General features: G+C 38.4%; 2 protein-coding genes and 1 long non-coding RNA gene across 4 annotated transcripts in view; 2 read left to right on the forward strand and 1 right to left on the reverse strand.

Annotated features, from left to right (window-relative positions):
* The window catches only part of LOC130905312 (segment polarity protein dishevelled homolog DVL-1), a 50,942-nt gene extending 40,198 nt beyond the window's left edge, over positions 1 to 10,744 (forward strand). The window contains exon 15 of the mRNA XM_057818600.1: positions 9,019 to 10,744. Coding sequence (XP_057674583.1) covers positions 9,019 to 9,494 — 476 coding nt within the window. The 3' untranslated portion in view covers positions 9,495 to 10,744. The remainder of the gene's footprint in view (positions 1 to 9,018) is intronic.
* On the reverse strand, positions 6,333 to 24,461 carry LOC130905334 (uncharacterized). Its single transcript, XR_009061084.1, has 3 exons — positions 24,076 to 24,461; positions 18,706 to 18,873; positions 6,333 to 7,763 (listed from the first exon to the last, which is right to left on the reverse strand). It is a non-coding gene; the product is annotated as an uncharacterized LOC130905334 (long non-coding RNA).
* Positions 18,679 to 27,635, forward strand: tnfrsf9a (tumor necrosis factor receptor superfamily, member 9a). Of its 2 annotated transcripts, none has more exons than XM_057818619.1 (7): positions 18,679 to 18,935; positions 22,794 to 22,913; positions 22,984 to 23,121; positions 23,204 to 23,276; positions 24,111 to 24,205; positions 24,376 to 24,450; positions 27,056 to 27,635. In XM_057818619.1, the coding sequence occupies exons 1-7, from the start codon at positions 18,794 to 18,796 to the stop codon at positions 27,172 to 27,174; spliced, it is 762 nt and encodes a 253-aa protein (XP_057674602.1). In that variant the 5' UTR covers positions 18,679 to 18,793; the 3' UTR covers positions 27,175 to 27,635. The 2 variants fall into 2 exon arrangements, with proteins under 2 accessions (XP_057674602.1, XP_057674594.1); XM_057818611.1 differs by having other exon boundaries at positions 18,682 to 18,935; positions 24,289 to 24,450; positions 27,056 to 27,631.
* The last annotated feature ends 101 nt before the right edge of the window (positions 27,636 to 27,736 follow it).

Below are 27,736 nucleotides of genomic sequence, written 5' to 3' on the forward strand. Positions count from 1 at the left end.
TGAATTCTTTGCCAATATATGACACATATCAGATATTTTCATGCATTATGTGATATTTTTAAATCCGGCCTGGGCCGCTTTCATGTGTGGTGTGATGCCTCTTCACTATGAACACTCCTCCATAGACAACTGATCTATATGTCATTAACAAGTGAAGTACTTACCCCTGTTCGCTAAAACAAATAACAGATGAGAACGAACAATTGCAGACAAAATATGTGTTCCTTCTCGATACGGCAATTGACGGTTTAAAAATAAATTGCTCCGGTAGCATAAAATCTTCAAAACATGCCACAAAAGTGTGGCGCCGAGACCGTATTTACTTTCAAAAACACTGCCACACCTGATGACTCTCCACAGTGTGCATGTGTGTGACATTACAGGCGTGTAGTTGAATAAAAGGTTAAATAAATAGCTCTCTGAAAATTTTCCACTGAAAATACAATACAGCAGCACCGCTTGTAAATTTAAATGAAAACTTGGATGATAGCTCCCTGAATTTTGTCACAATAAATAAACTAAAATTTCGATATACCATAATTTCCCGAATATACCGCGCACTTTTTTTCCCCAAAATCAACTTGTAAAATCATGGTGCACATTATAAACAGGTACAGGGATGGAGACAGAAATATATATATATTATATATATGTAAAGACCGTTTTTTTTTTGTTTTTTTTGTTTTTTGACACGGCCATGTTGTGTTGAAGAAACGTATGCGGCGATCCGTTGCCGACCATTACGGTACGTGACGTCACCATTTTGTTTCGGGAACACTTGACTCTGATTGGTCGAATGATTCGTCTGTGTTAAATTCTGCTTTTTTCACTCTTCATAAAGCAAAGGATTTAGTTTCTTGAACTCTTTTGAGTCAACGTTTATTGCAGCTACGCAACTCTGACCATAACAAATGTAACACAACACAGACTTCTGTGTCCGTCAACTATATCTGTCCCTCGGCAACTCACACCCAAATAACAATAGTTCCTATTGTGACAGTCTCGTCTCCAGCGATGCGCTCTTTCCGATTTCCGACGTAAATCCTCACTTTTATTCTACCGTATCAATCCATGGATGAAATATTTATTCATCTTGATGAAACAAGCAAGTTATACAGCAGCCTTTAAAGCAGTGGTCTCAAACCGGTCCTCAAAGGGCCGCAGGGGGTACTGGATTTCATTCCAACCAAACGAGACAAATACCTTTTCACCAATCTGGTTTCTTACAAGTGTAATCAGTTGATTGCAATCAGGTGCTGCTTATGTTAGTAGAAACCTCATTGGTTGAACTGTTTGTGCTGGATCTGTTGGAACAAAAACCAGGACCCACTGCGGCCCTTTGTGGAGTCGGTTTGAGACCACCGCTTTAAAGGAAAAGTCACATCTGTTTTGTTTTCTCCTGGATTCTGGTAAGTTGAAGAACTTGTCAGATCATATTATTACCGTACACATTGTCAGTTTATGGTAATGTTTTGAACTACCAATGTGCTATGCTGTTGCTGTGTTTCACCAGTCAGTAAAATGACATTTCTGTATTTGTACACGAGCTCTGTTTTCTTGTATTCTTCTATTTATTGGTGCTAAAATTAGGGTGCGCGTTATACACGGGTACAATAATTTCCCCTAGATTTTACAAGTAAATTTGGGGTGCGCGTTATACACGGGTGCGTCTTAGGGTTAGGGTCAGGAAATTACGGTAGATTTGTTTTAACTTTAAACAAAAAGTGCAGGAGTTTTCAGAGTATTCAATTAAGCCAAAATAACCCACTTTTAAAAATTTTTCAAATCGGCCAGTCGGATTAAAATAAAGGCCGATTATAGCAATCAATTTCTCACAAGACCGCCCTTGTAAAAACTGAAATCCACAGCATGTTTAGATCTTGTTTTCTCAGTACTAATTGATCATGCCCAAAAATTTACATACATATCTACGAACTTGTAGCTGTTCATTTCCGTGGGGGTTAAAAGCAGGATTAAACTAATTAAATGACAAATATGACATTTAGGGTTGTTCCGATCATGTTCTTTTACTCCCGATCCGATCCCGATCGTTTTAGTTTGAGTATCTGCTGATCCGATATTTCCCGATCCGATTGCTTTTTTTTTTTGCTCCCGATTCAATTCCATTTATTCCCGATAATTTTTCCCGATCATATACGTTTTGGCAATGCATTAAGAAAAAAAATGAATAAAACTCAATTCAATTACTCAAAGTATCTTTTTTTTATTGTTCAACATGACATTATTCCACTGCTTTGGATCAAAACAAAGCTTATCAGCACTGTGCCATAAAGTATGTAAACAATAAACATAACCCCCTCCGCTTAAAATAAAGTTACACGACGTCACTTCCATGTTCCAAGTTTTTTTCGGTGCCACACTTTGTGAGTGCCACAATAAATGGCAGAGGAGGATGTTTGTTGTTATTATGAACCAATCTTTAAACCAAAACTAAAGACTCTGGATGAGTGTAAGACATTTTGTCTGTGACTTTAAATACAATTAGAAAATGATTTAATTAATAAATATATATATATATTTAAAAAAGGCATGTCCGATATTTTTTTGCCGATTCCAATACTTTGAAAATGACGTGATCGGACCCCCAATCGGCATCCCAATCGATCTGGACATCTCTAATGACATTCAATCTTTTGCAGAAACTATAGTGATTTGAAGTAATTCCTGCTTTTGTTCGTCATTATACCCAAGATGAATGGAAAGCTGAAGAACACAAACTAGAAGAAGTATACCAAACTAGTATACCAAAAATTTTAAGTACATACAATATCTGCGACATAGCGGGACCGAGATTCCCAAACCTATGATATATGGTGGATTACTTCATCTTCACTGACTGCTTGTCGCCATGTTGTGGCACATTAGGAAGTCACAGTAACACACACAAATATTTGTTTGTGTTACTGCCAACAAGCCAGTCAACACATGAAAAGAAGGGGGTTGACAGTATTCCTGAGCATTTTTTGTGTCATGCAGCTCTTCAGTACTGGGTGTGACAACTAAATCTGACACATTACTCTCCATCAATGTTGTAATCAATCAACATTGGGCCTGCTGCATGCTTTATGTTACCTGCACTGTGCAAATGTGGAAAACTGAGTGGTCTTTCTCTATATGGGCCATTGTGAACGGTGGTTTCAGTTGATATTTAAAACAAAAATGTACACTCCCACCTTTATCCTCATTTAAAAGCAGCTCTACCATTCAAAATACAGTGGTGCCTTGAGATGTTAGTTTAATACAGTCACGAATGACACTCAAAATGCTTTTCACAAATCATTGTTCACTATTGAAATGAATTCAAATGCAAATTGCGTTCTACCTACCCATAAATCAAATATGTTTGTGTTATGAATAAAAACTTACACACACACACACACTTTCAAATTGTACTTTAAAAAACATTAACATTTTTAAATAGAATGTTAAACGGGTGTGTCCAAACTTTTTTCTCCGATGGCCGCTTTCAGAAAAATAAAAGGATGCAAGAGCCAACATAAAATCCTTCCACTTTCATTTGTTAAACAGAGGATCAGAATCAGGTAAAAAAGATCTGGTTTAAAAAAAAAAAATTTTTTTTTTTTTTAAAGTTTTCACTTACTGGTTGCCATTGACAACATCAATAGACATCCAATCCAAGTTGACAGGGTGGCAGCGATCAAACGATCAGTGAAATATGATCACTCAATGTCAGCCTTCCCAATTGAAATATATTGGATGTCTATAACTGTCATTGGCTGTAAATGGGTTCCAAAATAATCCAGAGGTATAAGGGTATTGCAATATGTCTATCTATTGACAGACAGACACACAATGTTTACTCTACTGAAACAAACTTTGCAGAACAAAGAAAAAAATGTCTAGCGACAGCAAAAAGTTCAAGACAATGACAACCAAGATAGCTAAATTTATCTCATTGGATTATTTTTTTACATATACAAGTTTATTTATGTAAAACAAAATACAGATAGTCCCCAGGTTACGAGCAAGTTTCCGTTCCTACGATGGAGACGTAACCCGAAATTACACACAAGTCGGAATTAACCTTTAAGTACTCCTAATTACCCCCTATCGAAATAACTATCCAAAAACATGTATTATACGTCACATTAATAAAATAAAGTTAAAATAAAATGATAGATAGATAGATAGATAGATTACTTCCCCCCGGTAACACTGATTACACCTTAGTTCTTCTTACAGCTGACATTTCTTAATTTGTCACCGTCAAACTATGAACACAATATTAGAAAATACAATAATGACAAAGAGCTTACAATAATGCTTTGTAGTAAATCAATAGAGACATATTTGCTTACAAAAACATACCTCAATGGCTGCACAATAATACGGAGGGAAATACCATCCAAATCTTGGGCAATTCATCAAGGAAAACGGCAGCTATTAGTGGCATCGGTGAAAACGAACGCTGCTCATTAAGCTAGCAGGCTAATAACAAGCTAACAAGGGAGGGCATCGCAGAGCCCGCGTCGTTTACCGTTTCTCTGCCTTCTTGAAATGTTAACTGGCGTTCACACCCGCTTTCCAACGTGAAAGCAACGCTCGAAACCAACAGAATATAGTGCTGGCGTGACGTCAAACAAGTCCAAGTGCAACAAATAAAAGCAGATCGTATATATACTGTAGTAAAATGAAATACTGTATTACTGTAGAAGTCAACCATTAATTATAATTTAATTAGATTAATTATACCTAATAAATAACACAAGTAAATTACAAATAATATAGTGAATTTACAATCAATCCTGAGAGTTGGGAACAAGACACTTAGGTCACTTAAAAAAAATTATGACTGGTGACAAAACGGCGGATGAGACGCGTCCTAAAGTCGAAATCACGTAAGTCGGCTACATCATAACCCGGGGACTACCAGTACTGAAATTATACAGTTTCCTACATTGATTTCAACGTGTCAGGTTTTTGTCCCCTGAGCTAATGAAGAGGCTATGTTCAGTGACTAGAGCCATCTAGTGTAAAAGCTAAGAAGTATAACAAAAGGTAGGCTACATTTAAACAGCTTATGTGAGCCATATTCAATTATTTATTTTTTTTCATCCCCCCCCCCCCCCCCCCCCCCCCCCAAATCTGGGCAGTCCTTGTGTTTAATTCTTTGTGTTTAATTCTTTACAATTAATTAATTAATTAATAAATTAATAAAAAATTAATTAATTCTGTCCAAAGGACGCCCCAGATGTAAAGAATTAAACATTTTAACCACAATGCAGTACTTGAGTCTCACCCTTTTGCTTGCAAGTCAAAGCCAAAAAACATCAAGATGAATACTCGAGAGGAAGGTCAATTAATTGTATCTGAAGGCATCAGTGTATAGGAGGATCTAGTGTGTTGTCATTGCTACTTTTCTCACGTGGCATCATCGTTACGTATGGCAAGAGGCGGTCTTATTTACGTGGAATTGGATTGTTTTAGACGTTTGGAGGAGGATTTAGCGAGGCTGATGGTTTACCTCTGCTGTATGGTTGGTTGTATGGCCTGTTAGTGGCCTGACAATAAGTTTTTTTTCCCCGAATACCAACCGAAAATTTTGGCAAAAATCGATCGGGAGCCTGGCATTCTGGTATATTGGGATGCCAGTATGAATATATATCGTTTTTCTACACATTTAATGTTGCTCATGGCGCTTTATAATACTTGTTAATTCATAAATGTAATTATGGACTAACCACATTTGGCGCACACTGAACTGCATTTCAAAAAGTTGTGTGCCCGCCCCTTTTTCTGTAATTAATGCAAATACATTTACAGTATTGTCATTATTATTTTTTTAACTGGACCAACTTTCCTTGAAATAAAATAACCTTACCACTTCAGACTTTTGACTTTAATTTTTCAAGGGTGAAGGGTCCATAGCTTTCTATTTAATAGGAATAAATGGCTCGTGAGCAGATTTGTGCCCAAGACAGAGGTGAGTTGGACTACTAATTTCCCATCATTTCAGACCTCATACGGCTTTTAATTGCTGTACTCCGATTTTGTCGCCAATACATATTTTCAGCTTCTTTCTCAACCTCCTCCAGTCGTTATGCATCACAAATTTCGCCCACTAACCGTTCGTCGCGTTTTCACTGCCTATTATTGGGACTCCTTGTCGTGCAATAAACTTTGCATGAGCTGAAAATATGTTAAAAAAAAAAAAAATCCTAGAGATCCTCCTATTGCATGTATTGTAATTGGGGCCAGTGTTTGGATTTATTATGGCATATTAGGAAACAAGGAAAGCATTGTCATTACAGGTAGTCCCCGGTTTATGAACGAGTTCCGTTCCTGCGCTGTCGATGTAACCCTGATTTCTGCGTAAGTCGGAATTAACCCTTTAAATACCTCAAGACACCATCTAAATTTAAAAAAAAAACTATCCAAAAACAGTATTTATAGTTATTTATAGCTAATTGTACTGTCCTCGCCAAGAAGTTGGAGCTAAGTCCAACTAGACAGCAAGCTAAGCTCTGAAATGACTGTCAAACATCTGCGTGGTTTGCTGACTATTCAGCTGCTCATGACATCAACACTTGCAGAAAGAAACTAAATTAAAATGATATCAAATCAGTTCTAATCTTCAATAACAGCAATTCAGATTTGCGTTTACAATTAGCTGCTGATACCACCATAACAAACGATTAGCATGTATCACATTTCATGTATAAGCGTCTGCACGTCATCGAAAACAATCATATAAATTTGCCCCAAGTATTCAACCACCATTGTAAACGCACAGTAAAGAGTACAAAAGGGGTTATATACAGCCGTCGCCTCCGGATGCTTCAGAAGCAATAAATGTGCACGCAGGCTGTCACCTCTGTCACTCTGGCTTCTCTGTCTGTGTGTGTGTGTAGGTGTGTGTGTGTGTGTGTGTGTGTGTGTGGGGTGGGAGCGTCTACATACGCTCGCGTCCTGTTTTACGCTTCATGCACCAAAATAAAAGCATGCATCACAAAACAGAAGTCAAAATTAGATAAATAAATAAACGACGAGACTCAGTGATTGTAAAGTCGGGTCCTTCGTAACCCGAGGGCCACCTGTATATTCATTATTCATGTTGTCTATGAAGGCTTCACGTGTGACAAGCTCTAGATATAGCCATGAAACATCAGCCGTCTTGCTTTTTGTTTAGAATATCTTTTAATTTCTTTTCCACCCAAGCATTTGTCACGTATGTGAATTTTTTTTAACTCATTTACTACTAAACATCATGTCACAAGACATCCACATCTTTCAAGTGCTACAAAATATTTTTTTCTATGACTACATGAACACACAATTTACAAAAAGATGAGATTCCCATTTCATATACAAAAACGTTTGTTTCCAATTTTTTTCATTCTTTAGTTATGAGCAGTTGAATATCATAAACAACATTTTATATGTCCTTTGTAGAGAATGAGTTAAAAGGCTTATCTTCACAACATTCATTGTTTTTTATTAGATTTTTTTATTTTCACCACATGGCGCCGTTCCCCAATAATTGTGTCGGAGTGCATGTACACTACATTCGGTCATAGGGAAGGTGTATGTAATTGTGTTGTTCCCTCTGTTTCTGCTGGGCAAACGTTAGACTGAAGGAGGAGGTAGTCCCAGGACACTGGGGGAACCGGTAAGCCTGCAATAGCCCTCAAATCTCCACCACTTCATCCCTCTCCATCTTTTTCTCTCGTTCATTTGCTCTGGCACTCGTCACTCTGTCTGCCCGCCGTAGCATTAAGTCCCTGTAAAGTGAAAATAATTGCCTTCTTATGTCGACACTAAAAAGAAGTGTTGTGAAAAACCTTGCCAATAAGTGATTCAAAAGTCCGGTATGTAATAAAAAAGGGTTCAAAAATTGTGAAAAATGCCAAAGTTGAATGTGTGAAACCAAGCGTTGCTGTCAAAATGCAGTATAGCAAATTCTAGTGTTGCTCAAATTTTGTACACTTCTGTTGGACGTCACAGTAGTCACAGAAAAGTGTGCTGTCCCGACTGTGAAACATTGAAGAGGCTCTGTTATGGTCATAAGGTGCAGTAGTGTTTTATGATGTTTTGTGTTTTTAAACAAAGAGTCTACGATTTCACTTTACAGGGTTATTAAAGTTTGCCCTGCACTCATCTCGTGTTGTCTTTTGTATCGTATGTCACCCCGGCCACCCGTTCGACAGCTCCTCCCGCTCCTTTGGGCATGTTTTTTTTTTTTTTTTTTTTGCTGGGAGTTACAGCGTGAGGCCAGTGATACCGTTGTGTTGTACCATTTCTACCCAGTACTGTTGGGCTCATTGTTAAAGGGGAGTTGTACAATGTTTATGCAAGATTAAGGCCGCTGTGTGGTATGCCTCTGTTAAATGCGCTGGGATATGTTATCTATTCTAAATATTTATCGACATTGAATGGATCCTGTAGTAGAATTTACTTTTTTCAACATTTCGGGATTGTGATTTGGTGGCTAATAAATTATTTTAAATAGATAAGTGTGCTTTTAAATTGTACAACTACATTTTTTGAAAAGTACAACTTGCGTCATTTTGTGTTCTCAATGTTTTTAGTTAGAGATCCGATTGAGAGGTTTCATAACATTTTTATAGCGTCAAATTTGGGAATCAGATTTCATTGCCTTCACTTAAAATGGAATAAACCGCAAATGTTGTCATCGACGCTCATACAAGTTACTGTGGTCTTACAGTACAATGTAGCAAAAATAAAATGGAATTTGCGCTTTTGTGCAATATAAATATCTCAGTATGAATGCCTCACAAATTTTAAACCTTTAAAAGACATATATATTTGATTAAATCCCTAACTTCATTGATGTCCGTTTGCTAAATGTTTAGCCAGCTGGGATAAACTCCAGTTCATGGTTGGAATTATGTTAATTGTATTACAATGACGTATATTAGTAATGCAAGATGTATCGGGAATCACAGTTGTTCTGTGTGCCCAGGCTGTTCTTCTGATGAATTTAATCTGCTAAATATACACTTATCTTTTTAACAGGAAGCCGTAGCAGTGGATCCAACCCCAGTGCAGGCAAGGGGAGACGTTCCTCCCCGCAGGAGAAGACCCACAAGTCGACATGCAGCGAGTCGGAGGCAGGCATGCGCGGGGGTAAGCGCATCGATAGGTGCGCCAGTCAGATGAGTCATCGCAGCCACGCCCGATCGAGTCACAGCCAGTCACACAGGAGCCACCAGGCCCCCTTCAACTACAGCCAAGCGCCCTTCTCCCAGCACGGGCCAGGCTCGTGCGCCCGCAGCGAGCGAAGCCACGCGTCATCTTACGGGCCCCCCGGCCTTCCTCCACCTTACTGTCTGGCCCGCTTGGCTCCCAAGGCTTCGGTCAGCAGTGGCACACCACCAGGAGCGCCACCCGGGAGAGAATTGGCCGCTTTCCCCCCCGAGCTCACCGCCAGCCGCCAATCCTTCCAGCACGCTATGGGCAATCCCTGCGAGTTTTTTGTTGACATAATGTGACGGAAGAGTGCCTTTGGCCTACCACTGCTTCCGGCTTTCTCCTGACGGGCAATTCTGTGGCTGCAGATTGGATGTGAAGTGTACAGTTTGTGAAGTGATGTTCAATGTGGTGATTCTAATCTCTCAAGCAGCCATCTAAGGTGTTTATCTGCTCTGTCTCAGATATTCTCCTCCGCAAGAACATTAACTGGCTGGGCCTGGATATCAATCCCCAGACCGTCAACATCTCGCACTAACTGGACTCAAGTGAGTCATACTGGTACACGTTGGCTGCCAAATTTTGACTGGTTGTCCTATTCTGTAGCAGTACCACAGTTTTTTTTGTTTTTATCTAAACTGCGGTCAGAGGGTTTCTTCATCTTAATTTGAAGGAGGCGAGACAATGCATGACTTTCAAGTGCGTTTGGTTTCAAGTATGATCTTTATATGGGCCAATGTCCAAAAGGAACAATCCGTACACTGGAGTATGTTTGTGTTGTTATTTATGTGGTTGCGTTGCATTGGTGGTGCCAAACGTTTGTCCATTTTGACTGACTGACAATCATATATTGGCCGTCTGTCAATCAGCGGCCAGTCTCTACAGTCGTTGCCGTGCTTCGTCGAATGTATCGTTGTCAGCGTCAAGAAAGTTGACCGTTAATTTGGTTTTCAGTGAGATTGCAGACAGTGGACAAGGAGGAGCATTCTAATCATTTTTTTCCTCCTGGCAAAGTAATTTGGAAACTGATGTTTCCAATCAGAAGGCTGTCAAGCAGAGATCAAATGCAAACACTTTGGAGGGAAAATGGAAACGAATCTTTTCAGTGACAGCACTTTTAAAATGGCAATTAGTCTTTAGATTTAAACTGATCAAATGGGCTCTTTATTTATTTATTTTTGGCAGCACTTCCCGTCTTATTGACTCACAGCCTGCATTAGGAATCAACATGTGCCATATTTATGGTTGACTGCATTAGCGTAGCTATGATATTTTTGTCACATCCAACCCTACTTTATGAAAAAATCACTAGACGAAGCCAAAACCCCTTATGTTCGATCAGTTGACAACGAGATGACTTCCCAATTATCCAGACCTCTTTCCCCCAGAATAGAAAAGTTTAATGAGCACTTTTTCTAGTAGTCTCTCCTCACGTTGGTATGAAACACTGTTTGCAATCAGTTTTCTCTTGAATTGTCTTTCTTTACAAAAGAAAAGTTAATTGTACATAGAAATTTATTATATATGATTAAAAATCTCTATGTTGAAAGGTCTGACTGAATCTATCACTCCACATCAAGCGCAAACGGTGCTCGCTCAGGAAAGTAGCGGAGATGCAACAATACATCAAGGGGTTCAATGTTGAAATGGCAGCAACTTGAGATGAGGCTTACGTTTATTTGAAGATTGAGGTGCCTGCGTGGGACTTCAGAGGCCAACTTGTGTGTACTTTCCAAGTGGGCAGATTTCATCAGGTCGTTTCATACCATTTGAGCCCCCCTTTTCTGATAAATGAAAAGAATAAGCTTACATGTGTCGCATTACCCACACAGGAAGGAAGTGAGCTCAGCAGACCCCTGAGGATCTCACTGCTTGCTGTCGCTTTAAGCTTCGCACTTGTAAGCCACATGCAAATACAAACTCGGCGATGCTATCTCTGCTTTTGTAGATAACCTCACAGAATGTTGCCGTTCCTGTGTGGGAGGTGTTACATGAACGTGGGCCAATTGAGATAAGGCTGCCCTCAACATCACCCAAATTTCCAGTCAATCGTCAGACTGCAGTTGCGTCAAACAGAAAGTCGGCTTCTTTGATTGGTTCGAACACTGCAAGACACTTATTATTAGCCCAACGCGCACGCAGCCAAATGTGTGTGACATTATGTGCGGAAATTATACTTTTCAGACACCTGTTGGTATGCTATTTGGCACAAGTGAGTCATGTCATTTCATATTCAGATTCACCTTCTGAACCGCGTACGACCTCAAAATAAACAAATTGAGAAAGCCATCGTAGTGACCAACGTGAAAATACTAGTCCTTCTCAAAAAATTTGCATATTGTGATAAAGTTCATTATTTTCTGTAATGAACTGATAAACATTAGACTTTCATATATTTTAAATTCATTACACACAACTGAAGTAGTTCAAGCCTTTTATTGTTTTAATATTGATGATTTTGGCAAAAAAAAAAGTCAAGAAAAATAAAAAATCTAAAAAAAATTGGCATATCACGAAAAAGGTACTCTAAAGACGCTACTAACCTAAACATCTGAATCAACGAATTAACTCAAAACCCCTGCGAAAGATTCCTGAGGTTTTTAAAAACTCCCAGCCTGGTTCATTACTCAAAACCGGATTTAGGGGCAAGACTGCCGACCTGGCTGCTGTCCTCAAGCAAGAGGCTAAGACACAGAAAGAAATTTCTGAGCGAATAGGCTCTTCCCAGAGTGCTGTATCAAGGCACCTCAGTGGAAAGTCTGAAGGAAGGAAAAAGTGTAGCAGGAAACTCTGCACAACCAGAAGAGGTGACCGCACCCTGAGAAAGATTGTGGAGAAGGGCCGATTCCAGACCTTGGGGGACCTGCAGAAACAGTGGATTGAGTCTGGAGTGGAAAAATCCAGAGCCACCGTGCACAGGCGTATGATGGAAATGGGCTACAGGTGACGCATTCCCCAGGTCAAGGCACTTTTGAACCTGAAACAGCAGCAGAAGCGCCTGACCTGGGCTACAGAGAAGCAGCACTGGACTATTGCTTAGTGGTCCAAAGTACTTTTTTCAGATGAAAGCAAATTTTGCGTGCCATTCGGAAATCAAGGTGCCAGAGTTTGGAGGAAGACTGGGGAGAAGGAAATGCCAAAATGCCTGAAGTCCAGTGTCAAGTACCCACAGTCAGTGATGGTCTGGGGTGCCTTGTCAGCTGCTGGTGTTGGTCTACTGTGTTTTATCAAGAGCAGGGTCAATGCAGCTGGCTATCAGGAGATTTTGGAGCACTTCATGCTTCCATCTGTTGAAAAGCTTCATGAAGATGAAGATTTCATTTTTCAGCACGACCTGGCACCTGCTCACAGTGCCAAAACCACTGGTAAATGGTTTACTGACCATGGCATTACTGTGCTCAATTGGCCTGCCAACTCTCCTGACCTGAACCCCATAGAGAATCTGTGAGATTTTGTGAAGAGGAAGTTGAGAGGCACCATACCCAACACTGTGGATGAGCTTAAGGCCGCCTACGAAGCATCCTGGGCCTCCATAACACCTCAGCTGTGCCACAGGCTGATTGCCTCCATGCCATGCCATGAAATATGCTATTTTTTGGAGATAGGGATTTTTGGGTTTTCTTGACTTTTTGCCAAAATCATCAACAGTATTGTTAATAACGGCGTTACTAACAGCGTTATTTTTTTTTCAGTAGTGAGTAATCTAATTAATTTTCTCATCTTGGCAACGCCGTTACCGTTGATGAGGATGGCATGCGTTACTATGCGTTGCTATATTGGTTGAATGACGCAATAAAAGTCTGAGAGAGGCGGACTCGCCGAGATGACAGAGCAGAGCAGGAGTGGGGAGGAGGCAAAAAAGTTGTGAGGCCGAGCAAACGCGATGCTAGGTGGCTCCAATAATACCTGACTATAGCCGATAGCCTACAAACTACGCCCACATGATATGGTAGATATGGTAGATATCACATATATATTAGGGGTGCAATGGTTCGGTTAGCCCATGGTTCGGTTTGAACCTCGGTTTTGGGATCACGGTTCGGTTTCGGTTTTGCATTTAAAAAAAAAAAAAAAGTCTGCCTTTCCAAAAGACTGCCTTTTATTTTGCTTTTAAGAAAATGAAATAAACACTTAAAATGTAAATATTTTCAACTGTTAAAATGCGTTTTAGCTCTTTGGCTAGTGTAGTGACTGACTACTGAAATACACACACAGTAGTATAAGCGTGAAATATGTTTTTTTATTTTATTTTATTTTTTTACAGATTTTATTTCATTCATATAAGACAGGGGTTTCAAAATTTAGGGCCCAGGGACCAATTGCAGCCCCCATTTGACCTCCAAATGCTGTATTGGTGATGCCCACACATATTTTGCTGTGGGCAGTAAAATAAAAGTACCGTATTTTCCACACTATAAGATGCACCGAAAAGTCTTCAATTTTCTCAAAAGCCAATAGTGCCCCTTATAATCCAATGCGCCTTACATATGTATCAATATTTTTATTCCTTTTAACGCAGCTTCAACTAGTGGATGCATAATGCAACCCCAAAAACTACTTCTACTGTGTCTTATAATAGGGGTTTGTCCTATAAATGAAAACAGTTTTAAACTAGGCCATTCATTGAAGGTGCGCCTTGTACTCCGATGCGCCTTATAGTGCGGAAAATACGGTATATCAATAATTTTAAATATAATGCATGATTTGATTGAATGAAACATTTTGGGATGGCTGCCAATGGCACTCTCCTCACTTTCCCCAGGAGGCGGGACACGGCAGGGTTGTTTGACAGTGCTCTTTTGGCTGCCAGATTAACAGTGTGGCCGAAGCAGTCAATCTGTGGCCCTGGTCCCTCAGCTTCATTCACCGCGTTGACAATGTTGGATGCGTTATCTGTGGTGACTGGTATGCTTATATTCGGCCGCTTCAATTTCCACTCATCCACTGCGCTGCACAATTCCTCAGCTAATTTGGCGCTGGTATGGCTTTCATGCAGGACTGCACTTTTCATGTGCCAATGCGGGACGTCCAACTATCAGTGGTCAAGGCGAAACTATGTGCTTTAGTGAAATAGTCTTCGATGGCTTTGCGTGCCATTTCATAAATGTCGGGGATTACATTAGTAACAAGGTGGAAACCAAGGGGCCTGCCTTGCCCGACACGGTTACACATTATTGGAGAATATGTCCGCGAGGGAACAATGTAACGCAGGTTAAGCGTTGCAATTAAATTAACGAAGCCCGCATTTTCAACCACGGAATATGGCTGCATGTCTTTTGCAATGCACATCCCCACTGCGCGGGTTATTTTCTTGTCTTCTCTCCCTCTGCATTGTAGTTCACGGGGAAACCGGAATGTTGCCACACAGCAGATTTGAAAGAAGCCGGGGCTTCCTCAAAATTCGGTCTCTCCACTTCTCCGCTCGCCATAGCTTTTTGTGTTTTCTTTCTTGTTTCATTTTCACGTGGCTCGTAAACGAGAGAGGGCATTACTCGGCTCCTATTACAGAGGTGCTTGACAGCGATTGGACATTTCACGGGGTGGGGATGTCTCCACAGCTGTGCTTCACGTCACACACAGGCACACAGAGCTCGACCAATTTATTCCACAGGCGCTCGGAATAAATTAATTGCAAAACCGAAAAGGCGCAGTTCACAAAGGCGTGTTGAACCGTACAGGGCGAACCGTATGGTTCGGCTTTGAACCGCGAACCGTTGCGCTGCTAATATACTGGACTGTCTCAGAAAATTAGAATACACAATATTCTAATTTTTTGAGACAGTCCTGTGTATATATACAGGACTGTCTCAGGAAATTATTCTAATTTCCTGAGACAGTCAGGAAATTAGAATATTGTGTATTCTAATTTCCTGAGACAGTCCTGTATATATACACAGGACTGTCTCAAAAAATTAGAATATTGTGTATTCTAATTTCCTGAGACAGTCCAGTATATAGAACTAGATGCGAAATGACAGACACGGGGGCGTGATCAACATGTACAGTATAGGAACTAGATGCGTTAGTAAACAGCCGCCATTTTAAAGCAGTAGACTTCTTAGGAAGGCTCTGTTGTAGAGAACCTTCCTAGCAAACCTAAGTAACTTTTTATCTAAAATACTCCTAAATCAGCAAAATCTTGACTTGAATCTATCTTTAAATGATGAAACAGTTTTAAAACGTCCACATGTCAAAAGTAGACAGAAAGGAACTAATGCAATAATGGGAGCAATCTTAACAACTTTTAACGGTTGATTCAGGGTAAAGGGTAAATTAGGGGCTATGGCCAATTGTCCCAAAAACCTTTTACACGTCACATAGTGTGACCTAAGTGTTTTTATTTGTTTGTTTGTTTTTGAGGGAAAAAAAACAAAACATGAAAATTATCACCAGTTACTTTGCCAAGTAACTAATTACTCTTACATTCAGGTAACTGAGTTACTAATGCAATTACTTTTTGGGAGAAGTAATTTGTAACTATAATTAATTACTTTTTCAAAGTAAGATTAACAACACTGATCATCAATATTAAACAATGAAAGGTTTGAACTACTTCAGTTGTGTGTAATGAATCTAAAATATATGAAAGTCTAATGTTTATCAGTACATTGCAGAAAATAATGACCTTCATCACAATATGCTAATTTTTTGAGAAGGACCAGTACAGTTGCGTACCAAACCTAATGTGACCTAACCTCTGCTTAATGAATTTGTCTATTTTAAAGCACAATCACTCTTGAATCCTCAGGAATACTTGCTGAAAGGAATACCAATACTGTTCGATATACTCATATGCTCCCTAAAATGACTTGTAAAATAGAATCTACTAAACTACTTTCAAAAAGTACTCCTAGATATTAATAGATACTTCCTAAAATGCACTTAATTTAACTGAAATACTTCCTAAAATGAAATATTGTACTCTTAGATGTTCATTATATCTAGGACTGATACGTCTTAAAAGTAAGACAACTACTTATGAAGCCACAGTAGTATTCCCTTAAAAGTATTTAAATACTCTTGGAATTACTGAAACGCATAAATAAAATGATTAGAATGTTCCCACTTCAAAATGTATGCCACGTAAAATTGAAAATTGTATCTCAATAAATGGGAAAAAACTAAAATAAATGGCAAATGTACTTTAAAGTTAGTGCTTATTGTAACAAATGTACTGCATTGGATTGGAAAGAACATTTAATATTATGCACAGTTCATAATTGAATGATTTCTTGGCCTGGTACTCGTATTATATTTTGGGAATCGCTGATTAACTTCAGTAGTTGTGTGATGAGGAACCTGTGAGTCACAGTTTCACCAACTTGATCCCACTTTTCCCTTAAATTACTATGATACTTTTGCACACACCCAGTAAACTAAATCGTAATGAATTGAATTTCATCCAGTGTTGTGACTGGGAAGTGGATATTTAGCTATCTGGTTACTTATTTGAACTTGCTGGCAGGGTAATCTGGGCAGGTTTGAACAGGAATTTACCAAGTGGAATTTTAAGGCTGACAAAGACTGAATGACTTCAATTCCAACATAGAGCGGGAAGCAGTTGAGTCATTGGGATTTTAATTCATAATAAAGTGACACACGCCACAAAAACTCCACCAAGCACAATGAATTGGAACAATGGAACAAAAACTAGATATAAAACTTCCTTCCTTCATTTAATAAAAAGCCGACATTTGACCTTTAATTCTCTTAATACTTTCACCTAGTTCTCCAAAATTTGATCTCATCTTCATTCTGAATTTCAGTCATTATATATGTTTGTTTGGTTTTTAAAAGTCATCAGTTTTATTGAAATGAATTTAATTCCAAGGGTAAAGCATACAACCTTGGAATTTAATTCTTTTTTTTTTTTTTTTCATTACAACATGAAAAAAAACGGAGGCTTTTTTTTAGAGCACTAGTTCTTCTGTATTTAAGAGACTCCAGGGTTATGAACAGGAGTTCCTTGAGATAGAGAAATTGTACTGTATTCATTCTGAAGTTTTCCAATGGGTATAGGTGGTGGTGGTGGGGGGGGGGGGGGGTTCAAATGCTGCTTCCCTTTGAATTTCAAGCTTGGAAACTATTTTCTGACACACAACTGTCTGCAGATGGCAGCCTTTTACCATATTCAATATGAAAGGTAATCCCTGTTTTTGACTTGTCGCTGATAGATTTCTGGGAGAAACTTGCATTTTGTAGAATTTACTTAGGTTTTACTACTCATTACTAAAGAAAAAAAGTTTTCTCTGGTGGAAGATGAAAGAACCCCCCTCACCTTAGTCAATTTAGTAATTACAAAAACATTTTCATTAATTTCAATGGTGAATATGAATTAAAATACAAATAAAGTTACAATCATAGTACTTCTGTACATTAAAAAGAAAGTTGAATCTCGAGGGATCCTGATCAGTGTGGTTAAATTAAAAATACTTAACGAAACAATTGGTAACTTTTCAGTTTTGGTCGATTTTAGCGACGCCAGTGGACAAAAGCGGTAGTGTTTTGTCTTAAGGAAGACTGCGTTTCCCATGAGGACCAACGCACACCTGCACAGTCTCGTAAAATCATCAATCAATCAAAAATCAATCTCCCGGTCGCCTGCAGATGGATTAAACAACATTTCTGTTTCCAGCGGTTGTGTGTAGGATGAATAGTAATGGGGATAATAAATCCAGATTTGGCTAAACAATAGCAAATGACGATTAGCAACCATGTGGCTTAGTGTGGCTAACCCCCCACCCCACCTGAACTTGTCATCGCTGACGAGTTCGGGGCGGGGGTGGGGGGGTGGGGGGGGGGTGTCACGCCAGCGAGTAAAAGCCAGGCCAATGTTTATTCTGTATATCCTGGTGGCTTCCCTTTTTCCTCCCTCCTTAGACAAAACTTGTCTCTTTTGTTGCTCTGACATCTTTGCAGCATTCACACGAAAGCGTTCACATCGACTTCCATCTTTATAATGAATGGGGAAAGGGGGAGGTGACGTATCCCATAAGGCAGTCGGCACGTTTGTAGTTTTTTTTCCTTGTGTGGCAGGGTTCCCGCCACCCTCCTCAAAGTTAATTAGTCGCAGTGAAAGCGATACAGACCCCCTCAAGATATAAAAGAGGTGTCATTCAAATATATTAAAAAATTGTCAACATATTATCACAAATGGTATGAAAATATTTTGTAAAGGTTGAAAAGTTACCTAGTGTTGCTTTAAATTTAAAAATATGAATTTACATGGCATTTATCGTATGGTTTATCATTTAACATGGCAGAAATTGTAACTATTAGTGCATGGTGTTAAGGTCATTAGAAAAAGTTCTCCCCTTTGGGGTCTCACCACTGAAAAACGTGAATTACTGCAATTCACAAGATACTACAGTACTGCAAAATATGTGAAGGTTCTACAGCTAAATAATTGGGCTAGACCGTTTCATCAGTTTGAAGTCCCGCCTCTATTGAACGGGGAAAAAACAGAAGAGCATGAATAACATGTTATGCTGCAGCTGACTCACTGCTACTCACACAAATGAGACTGAGGGGTCCACACGCGATATTTCCCACCACACGCTCGACTGCCCATCTTTTGGTAGTGTGATCTTCAGTGCTACCAATGACCATGTTGGTGAGCACCATCCTCGTTCTACTGCTGGCCAAGGGCGCTCTAAGCAGCATGCTGCAGAGGGACAGAGGCTGCAAGAGATGGAAACCAAGTGAGCAAAAACAAAACGTTTGCTGTGAAGAATGCCATCCAGGTGAGTTAGAATATATGATAGAAGTGTATCAGGCAGGATCCTTCAAGCTAAACACTCATTACTTCTTTCAAGGAATGTCTTTTTTTTTTTATTTATTATTATTATTTTTTAATTATTTCTAATTTTCAAGATTTCATTTTGGATTTAACTTTATTATTTGTGTAGCCTTTATTTGTTACATCTTGGTCCCACTGAGAAAAGGAAGACATACCCATACCAGCAAGAAGCAAAATGACAGAATAAAAGCAAAATACAATTAATAAATCAGGAATCATTAAGGTTTTTATGTATTTATTTTTTTATTTTGGCAGATTAGCTGAAACATCAACATTTATAGCCTGCTTCCATGTAGGCTATTTCAAAATTTATAAAGCACAACGTGTTTGATTAACCTATCAACTCATTTAGAAACCATTAGGGTTTTCATTTATTTTATTTTATTTTTAAATTTTGGCAGATTAGCTGAAACATCAACATTTATAGCCTGCTTCCATGTAGGCTATTTCAAAATTTATAAAGCACAATGTGTTTGATTAACCTATCAACTCATTTAGGAACCATTAGGGGTTTTATTTATTTATTTTATTTTTGGCCGATTACCTGAAAAAAAAAAAAAAAATTAGTGAGGAAAAAGTTCCAAAAACATCTATTCTAGTAAAAGTACAATATAAGTACTACAGTATAATGAAATTTTGATCAGGTAAAGGTACTGATGTAAAAAATCTGCTCAAGTGAAAGTAGTGTTATACTCAGGGGTGCACATAACTGGTCCGCATGCGCGCATGCGTACTGGACGTATACAAACGCGCTGGCCCTCAACGGTTTCCATACGCTTTTGCGTACCGATGGCTGACCACTGTATTTGCGGCGGACACGAGATAATCACTTCTCAAAGTGTCGGAGGCAGGCCCCACTGAGTAATTATTTCCGTGTTCCCCCACCCCGTCAAAGGACAGACAGACGACAGAGACGTCACCGGAGCTACCGAAAAAAGGACTTTTGCTGAAAAGTGGCTGCAGGAGGTACCATAGCTAGAAGCAAATGATGCTCGCACGGATATGTGGTACAACATTTGCCGTGAGAATCGCTGATAACGGCAGCGCATTTTATGTTGGGTCCAAGAATTTCAGCCATCCAAACTTTGAAATGCACGAAAAAAACAGCGCATGTGGCAATTAAGCAAACTATCGATGTCAGGCAGCACCCCACTCGCCCTATGGACAAGTGGCGGAATAAAGTTAATGAAGAGCAGCGCCATGCACTGACAAACGTGTTTTTGCTCGCATTTCACAAAGCTAAACATGCACGTTCAATGAGCTCTTATGAGGAGGAGGACATCCCACTTTTACAAAGGCTTGGAGTTAATGTGGGAGCCGCATAATGCCCTTTATTTTGAATTAGTACTGCTTTTATGTTTATTTCTTTACATTTCACTTCAAAGTAATGGCAATTTTGTTGTGCCAGTTGATGTTAATCAGGCATTAATTGTTAATATAATTAATAAAAGGTATTTGGCTCTAACTAAAGCTTGTCATAATTTTATCGCATCAGGCGGGTCGGCTCTCAAGCTCAATGAGGACCAAGTCACATCTCCAGGTCCTCCTCTGAGAACCTGGGCAAAAAAAATATGTGCACCCCCGGTTATACTGTACTGGTAAAATTTTACTGATGTAAAAGTACTTTTGTAATAATCTATTTAATATAAAAGGAAAAATCAGTTAATTTATATTTACTCAAAGTAAAAGTTACTTTATTTCGGTGGGGGAAACAACACTTTTTTTTGTCGAAAATCATTTTATTCACTGTTCAAAACGGGGAAGACAAAAAAATTAACAGATGTGATAGTATTTACTTAGGAGCACAATGGTAGCGGTAGCCTACCCATTTTTGGGGGGCCAAAAAAATGAGTGCTGTTCCTATTGTGAATGTGATGTAAATTGTTAGCCATGCTAATTAGCAATGTTGTATGTATGTATGTATCTATGTAGCAGCAGCCTGTAGCATTTGTTCCCCCAATGCTAGACACACTAACTCATAGGGCTCCGGAGTGGCAAAGCTAACGCGAATCAATGGCGGTTGAAATATACCGTACTCTATCAACTAATTAAACCCGCACTAATTCGAAGATTAAGCCTTATGTCAAAAATGTAATTACCGTACATGCGATGACATTTTTTCTGTTGTCATTCATATGTTGAGGCAGCAAAGGGAGAAAAATTGGTAAAAGGTAACTAATAAATTACTTTTAAAGTAACTTAGTTACTCCGATGATAGAGTAATCAGTAAAGTAACTAGTAGGGCTGTCAAACGATTAAAATTTTTAATCGAGTTAATCACAGCATGAAAATTAATAAATCGTAATTAATCGCAATTCAAACCATCCATAAAATATGCCATATTTTTCTGTAAATTATTGTTGGAATGGAATGATAAGACAAGACGGATATATACATTCAACATACTGTACATAAGTATTGTATTTTTTTATTATTACAATAAATCAACAAGATGGCATTAACATTAACATTCTGTTAAAGCGATCCATGGATAGAAAGACTTGTAGTTCTTAAAAGATAAATGTCAGTACAAGTTATGGACATTTTATATTAAAACCCCTCTTAATGTTTTTGTTTTAATAAAATTTGTAAAATTTTCAATCAAAAAATAAATTAGTAGCTCGCCATTGTTGATGTCAATAATTACACAATGCTCATGGTGCTTAAAAAAAATCAGTCGCACCAAAGCACCAGCAGAGGGAGACAAAAAAAACACAAGTAACAAGTGGACATGACACTGTTCTGTCATTTGAATCTGTTTGAGCGGGGCAAGTGTGTTAATTGCGTCAAATATTTTAATGTGATTAATTAAAAAAATTAATTACCACCCGTTAACGCGATAATTTTGACAGCCCTAGTAACTTTAGATTACTTTTTTGAGGCGTAATCAGTAAATTACTTTTTCAGTGACAACACTGCTCATTGCTGATTGCAATCACTATTTGAAGACATATTAATGTTGTAATGTACCTTGACTTTTACATTTACGATGTCTTTGACGATCATAGATATAAAGAACAAGCGAGATGTCTGGTGAGCGCTGTTAACCAATGGGGACTTTGAGTACTTTTGAGCGAGTACTTTGAAATAGCTATCCCTCAATTTTCAACATATTTTCAAACTGCTTGGTTCGTCATAAACATCAGAGATGGAGTAATACACTTCGTACTTGCAAGCATACCCAAAATCTCTCTCTCTCTCTCTCTCTCTCTCTCTCTCTCTCTCTCTCTCTCTCGTCACTTTTACACAGCATAACGAAACTATGACTCAGCTGTATGACTAAACATCTAAAATATACCACAAATGGCAAAAAGTCAAGCCTATTTCTCAACGAAGTGATGTCATAAAATGTTTGTGAATTTATGTTTTTGCTGAATTGTTGTTGCGCTCTCAAAAAAACAATAACTACAAATTTGTCTTCAACATGAAGTGGTGCCCAAAAGCAGTTCTTTGCTGGTAAACAAACGGAACTGCTTTTTGGTAACGTATTCGTAGTTGGTTTTCATTGAACTTCATTCATCTTTTCAATGCAACATCAAATGAAAACCAAGTGGTTCTGAGCTGTTCAATGGAACTTGAAGAATATTTTTTGTGTCAAATCTTGGATATGTTCAACATCAGATCCTTACTTAATCAGTCCAATCAAAACATTCAATGGGTATGTGTTTAATTGTGACTATGGTTGTATCTCAAAACATTTGCCGCTGAAACCAATTGAAATGCTATGAATCCACGCCAGCCTTCTTGAAAAACATGCATGAAATGAGTTTTTGGTTTGGCTTTTCTGTTGTCGTGTTTGCAGGCAACCATGTGGTTTTTCATTGTGGCCCCAACCCAGAACAGCTTTGCACTCCGTGCAGGGAAGGAACCTATACAAAGAACGCCAAGGACATCAAGTGTGAAAGGTGCACTCAGTGTACAGGTCGGTCCTTTTTCCACAGCCATGAGCTCATGGGCTTTTGGGGCTTTCAACCATGTCTTTGGCCTTGCAGGTGCGCAGATTGAGCTGGAGAAATGTACAACCACGAGAGACACACAGTGTGGGTGCAAAGATGGGCTGAAGTGCGGCGACGCACAGTGTTCCTTTTGTATCAAAAAGTGCAACAAAGGCGAGGAACCCGATGAAGACCGTAAGATTAGATCTGCCATCCTGTAAAACATTTACATTTTGAACATAATGATCCAGAAAGGCAACAATTTCCCACTTCCCAGGTGATTGCAGAACATGTCCAAATGGAACTTTCAATGACCAAATTCATCAGAAGTGTAAACCCTGGCGTACCAAGTGAGATACACATTCATATCATTTGTTCCTTACAGACGTACTGTATACAGTAAGCTGTCACACCAGAAAAAAAAAAATCAGTATCTTGTTATAATATGTTTAGGTACCTGTTTTAATGTGTAACGTTAAAACATTGAACTTATCATGTAAAGTGTGAAATTAATCATGCAGAATTTATCACATTTTAACCTGGACTGTATAAATTCTTTAACACATGCTTAATGATTTAATGTGATTTGTTAAAATGTTTTTAATATAATAACGTTCATATATTATCATAATATACAGTATATCAAATTACAGTGTGATTGGGTGTGTCATCACGTAGTAAATTTAATTTTTTAACCCAGCGGTCTGCAAGTTCGATCCTCAAGAGCTGCTATCCAGCTTGTTTTCCATGTCTCCCTCCTTGAACACACCTGAATCAAATAATCAGGGCTGTTATGAGGTTCCTGCAGAGCTTCCCGATGAGCCAATCATTTAATTGATTGTGACATGGAAAACAAGCTGGATAGCGGCTCTCGAGGACCGGACTTGCAGACCCCTGTTTTAACCAGACAGTTACTGTACTATGAAAGTTTTGACTGATTGTGTTAAAACACGGAATTCATCGCGAACAAGGAAAATTTACATCCTTTTTAACTTGATATTTCACGTGATAAGAGCAAACGTTAAATATGAAACATGTTAAAGCGTAAAATAGATCACATTAAAATGTCCAAATTATGATACAACATGATTCTGAACTAGTTGTTTTTCTTGTGTGATAGCAATACAATTCCGTAAATGCAGTACTTACTCAATGTTCAATATGGATGTATTGTATTTTTCAAGGTGTCCCAATCCATATCAAACAATTGTGATCAAAGGCGATGCCTTCACTGATAATCTGTGTGTTAACATTTCAAGCAGTGGCCTCAAACAACCCGGTAAGTCATTTCTTTCCACTCCTTCAGTTGAATGCGAGTATTTGTCTTCTACGCTTTCCCAGGAACTACATAATGTCTTTCAGAATCCAAATCCGATCACACCGCGTTCACTTGGCCCCCAGTCTTATCTGTTTTCCTGAGTGTGGCTTTAATCATCTTTCTGATCATAGCCGTGTATAGTGAAAAGCGAAAAAGGAAGGCAAAAGCAGAAATCACCAAGAGACCAATAATAAGAACAGCAACAGGTATGATCATGTCGGCTCCGCCGTAGAAGCAAATCTCAAAGTGATTCTGTGCTACCTGATCTTAAATTCCACCTCCGAAATCCTAAATACAGTACAATAGCACAGCATGTTTGCACAAATATGTCCATCGCTGACAAGTGTTTCCGGTCTAAAATGCCAGTTATTTGACAGCTAGAGAAATGTGTGAAGAGTTTTAAATAATAAATTTCAAATTTAAAATAAAGACTTTAAATTCTTTCATTTACAAATTAGGATTTTATTTTTTTTTCAAGAAATGTTTTTGTAACATTAATTTGGACAGTGGTATTAAAGTTACGATGGAGTATAAGGGCCAAACAAAGAAAGGGAAAAAAATTAGGCCTACGAGAATAAAGTAATATTATATTAATATTAATAGAATCATGCGTTGTAATATTAAGAGATTAAAGTTGTGATTTTACGGGGGAAAAGTAGTAATACTAGAATAAAGTCATACTTTGTAATATCACGAGATTAAAGCCATAGTATTATGAGGAAAAAAGCCACAATATTATGAGATTAAAGTCGTAGTATTACAAGACAAAAAGTAATATTAACAAGATTAAAGCTGTAGTATTAGTCAAAAGTCTAAATAGTATGATATTTAAAGTCACACTATTACAAGGACAAAGTCATAATATTACGAGATTAAAATCCTTATATTAAATTATTGGTATGGATGCAGCACTAGATGTAATCTAGTTATATTAGCTGCTACATAACTGACATAGCTCTGAACCGCCTCCGTTAAAATGAACAAATAAATTGGGAGCTACGACGAAGTATTAGTACAAATCCATATATTGATTATAATTTGATCAAAGATGAAGGTGTTCCTTATTGGTGAAAATGATTCTAAAACACAGCCTCACGAGATGCTCTCAATATTGTTTATTTTAATGGAGGCGGAGAAGCACTCCGTAAAGTACATAACCTCTAATTTAGCTACATTAGCAGTACTGCATCCATATGTATCACATAATATAATATTACTTTTCTTTTTTTTTACTAATACTGTTTAATACCATAATTTTATAACTTTAATATTTCTTTATATTTATTTTTTCAAAGGGATCCACAGATAGAGACTTATAGTTCTTAAAGGGTAAACGTTATTGTGAGTTAAAATAATTTGATATTAAAACCTCTCGATGTTTTTGTTTTGATACAATTTGTAAAATTAGTTTAACTAGTAGGTCGCCATTGTTGTTGCTGTCGCAGGGCGGTGACGTCACATGGTTATGCTGCCATAACTCTAGCGACATAAACATGTCATCTGTTTAACCCTTTCAATTTGAACCCGAGAGGAACATTAATGAGCATGACAGCACTGTCGATATTTCACGAAACGAGCAGCAGAAGCAAAATGAACAGGAAAGACTGGATGAGACGAGACTAAAGTATTACAAAACCGGTGTTCTACTAAAACGTCCGACAAAAGGCGAATTTGACACACAAAGTACTACCGTGCGCTTTCAGCTTGTTTTGTTTAGATGCATACAGACAGAACATACTAAAGATGCCTAAAGAAAATACAAAAACGTAGTAATATCAAATAAGGGTGGTTTAAATATGCTACGTGACTCATGTGGTCAACAGATCAACAATCTGCTTTAAAGCTACCACAAGAAAACAATGCTTAAAAGTATGAGAGGGAAACGTGTCAATAAAAACACAAACAGTAAGTACTCGCCGCTTTTAACTGATGAGCGCATGTGTTGGACGTCTCGTCGCGTAAAAGGAATTGCAGTAACTTTTTTTGATTGACAGTGACAATCTATGTCGGGGTTCACTAAATCCGGACCTCGGTGCCACTTTTCCTGTCGTGTTTTCCATGTCTCCCTGCTCCAACACACCTGAATCAAAATAATCAGGATCATTATCAGGATTCTGGAGAGGTTGCTGATGACATAATCATTTGATTCAGGTGTGTTAGGGGAGAGAGACGTGGAGAACACGACAGGAAAAGTGGCCCCGAGGTCCGGATTAAGTGAACCCTAATCTATGTCATCACCCTCAGCCATCACCTTGTGCGCTTAAAACATGGCGACCTTCATAGGTCAAGACATGTACTAAATATTATAGATTTTTAATTAAATGGCAATATTATATGTGTCTCTAATAACATTTTAGTAAAAGAGAACAGTGGTGGCTTATAAGAGCCTACAAGTCTTTAAGTCTGAGGTTCCCTTTAAATGACCAACAATAGTTACAATAGTTAACCTTTCCCTATAAAGGGTAAAAGGTTTAAGTGTCAACATTTTGAATAACTGCCCTGTAGTGACCACTGTCCCTAAAAGTGTTAATGTTGCAATGTGACATTAAAATCCGCTTCTACTTTTAGTCGTATTGTACCGCAGCACCAACGGGGCATGCATGGAAATTCACATTTTTGTTTTAATGTGGCAAAACGGCACACAGTAATGAATATTTATGTCCTCGCAACTTGAAAGGTAAATCGTTTTAATGCTTAAAAGACTAATTAGTTTAGACTTTCTCTCTGTCTAATTACCGGCGTTTTAGACTGTCAACGGTCGCTATATTTGTGCACCTAGTCAATTTGCTTTGAACTTGTTCTCCTGTTTAGACGATCCTGAGACGTTAATCGCCAGTGAATGCAGTTTCCACGAAGCCCAGGAAGAGCACGGCAGCAGCTCGTCTGAGTGTTTACCCTCAAGAGAGTCTGGAGACCATCTTTTGGTGTGAACTAGGAAAGCTTTTGGTCCTTCACAGAAAAAATAACTTACTGTACAGTACACGTCATTAGTTTGTGTGGGCAGCGCATTTCATTAACTCATACTAAAGGTCACCCAAGATCCAGTAATCCAACTGGAGTAAGGGAAATTCTAGAGAAGCTTTAGCCCTGTATAGGGCAGCTGACTATTTTCGGTCATAAAAAAAGACCTGCCGTCCACATAACGTATCATTCGGACTATAAGTCGCTCCTGAGTATAAGTCGCACCAGCCATAAAATGCCCAACGAAGGGGAAAAAAACATATAAGTCGCACCGGAGTATAAGTCGCATTTTTGGAGGAACTTTACTTGATAAAATCCAACACATAGAACAGATACAGTGGGGTAAATAAGTATTTAGTCAACCACTAATTGTGAAAGTTCTCCCACCGAATTAGAGAGGCCTGTAATTGTCAACATAGGTAAACCTCAACCATGGGAGACAGAATGTGGAAAAAAAAAAGAAAATCACATTGTTTGAATTTTAAAGAATTTATTTGCAAATCATAGTGGAAAATAAGTATTTGGTCAATA

The sequence above is a fragment of the Corythoichthys intestinalis genome, chromosome 2 (assembly GCF_030265065.1).
Source record: "Corythoichthys intestinalis isolate RoL2023-P3 chromosome 2, ASM3026506v1, whole genome shotgun sequence".
Classification (NCBI taxonomy): domain Eukaryota; kingdom Metazoa; phylum Chordata; class Actinopteri; order Syngnathiformes; family Syngnathidae; genus Corythoichthys; species Corythoichthys intestinalis.

Excerpts from the sequence above, each read along its gene's own strand:
- tnfrsf9a (XM_057818611.1), top strand. The coding sequence starts at position 18,794 with ATGACCATGTTGGTGAGCACCATCCTCGTTCTACTGCTGGCCAAGGGC. Across the intron at positions 22,914-22,983 it reads AAGGTGCACTCAGTGTACAG|GTGCGCAGATTGAGCTGGAG; the intron begins GTCGGTCCTTTT and ends TTGGCCTTGCAG. Across the intron at positions 24,206-24,288 it reads CAGTGGCCTCAAACAACCCG|AATCCAAATCCGATCACACC; the intron begins GTAAGTCATTTC and ends AATGTCTTTCAG.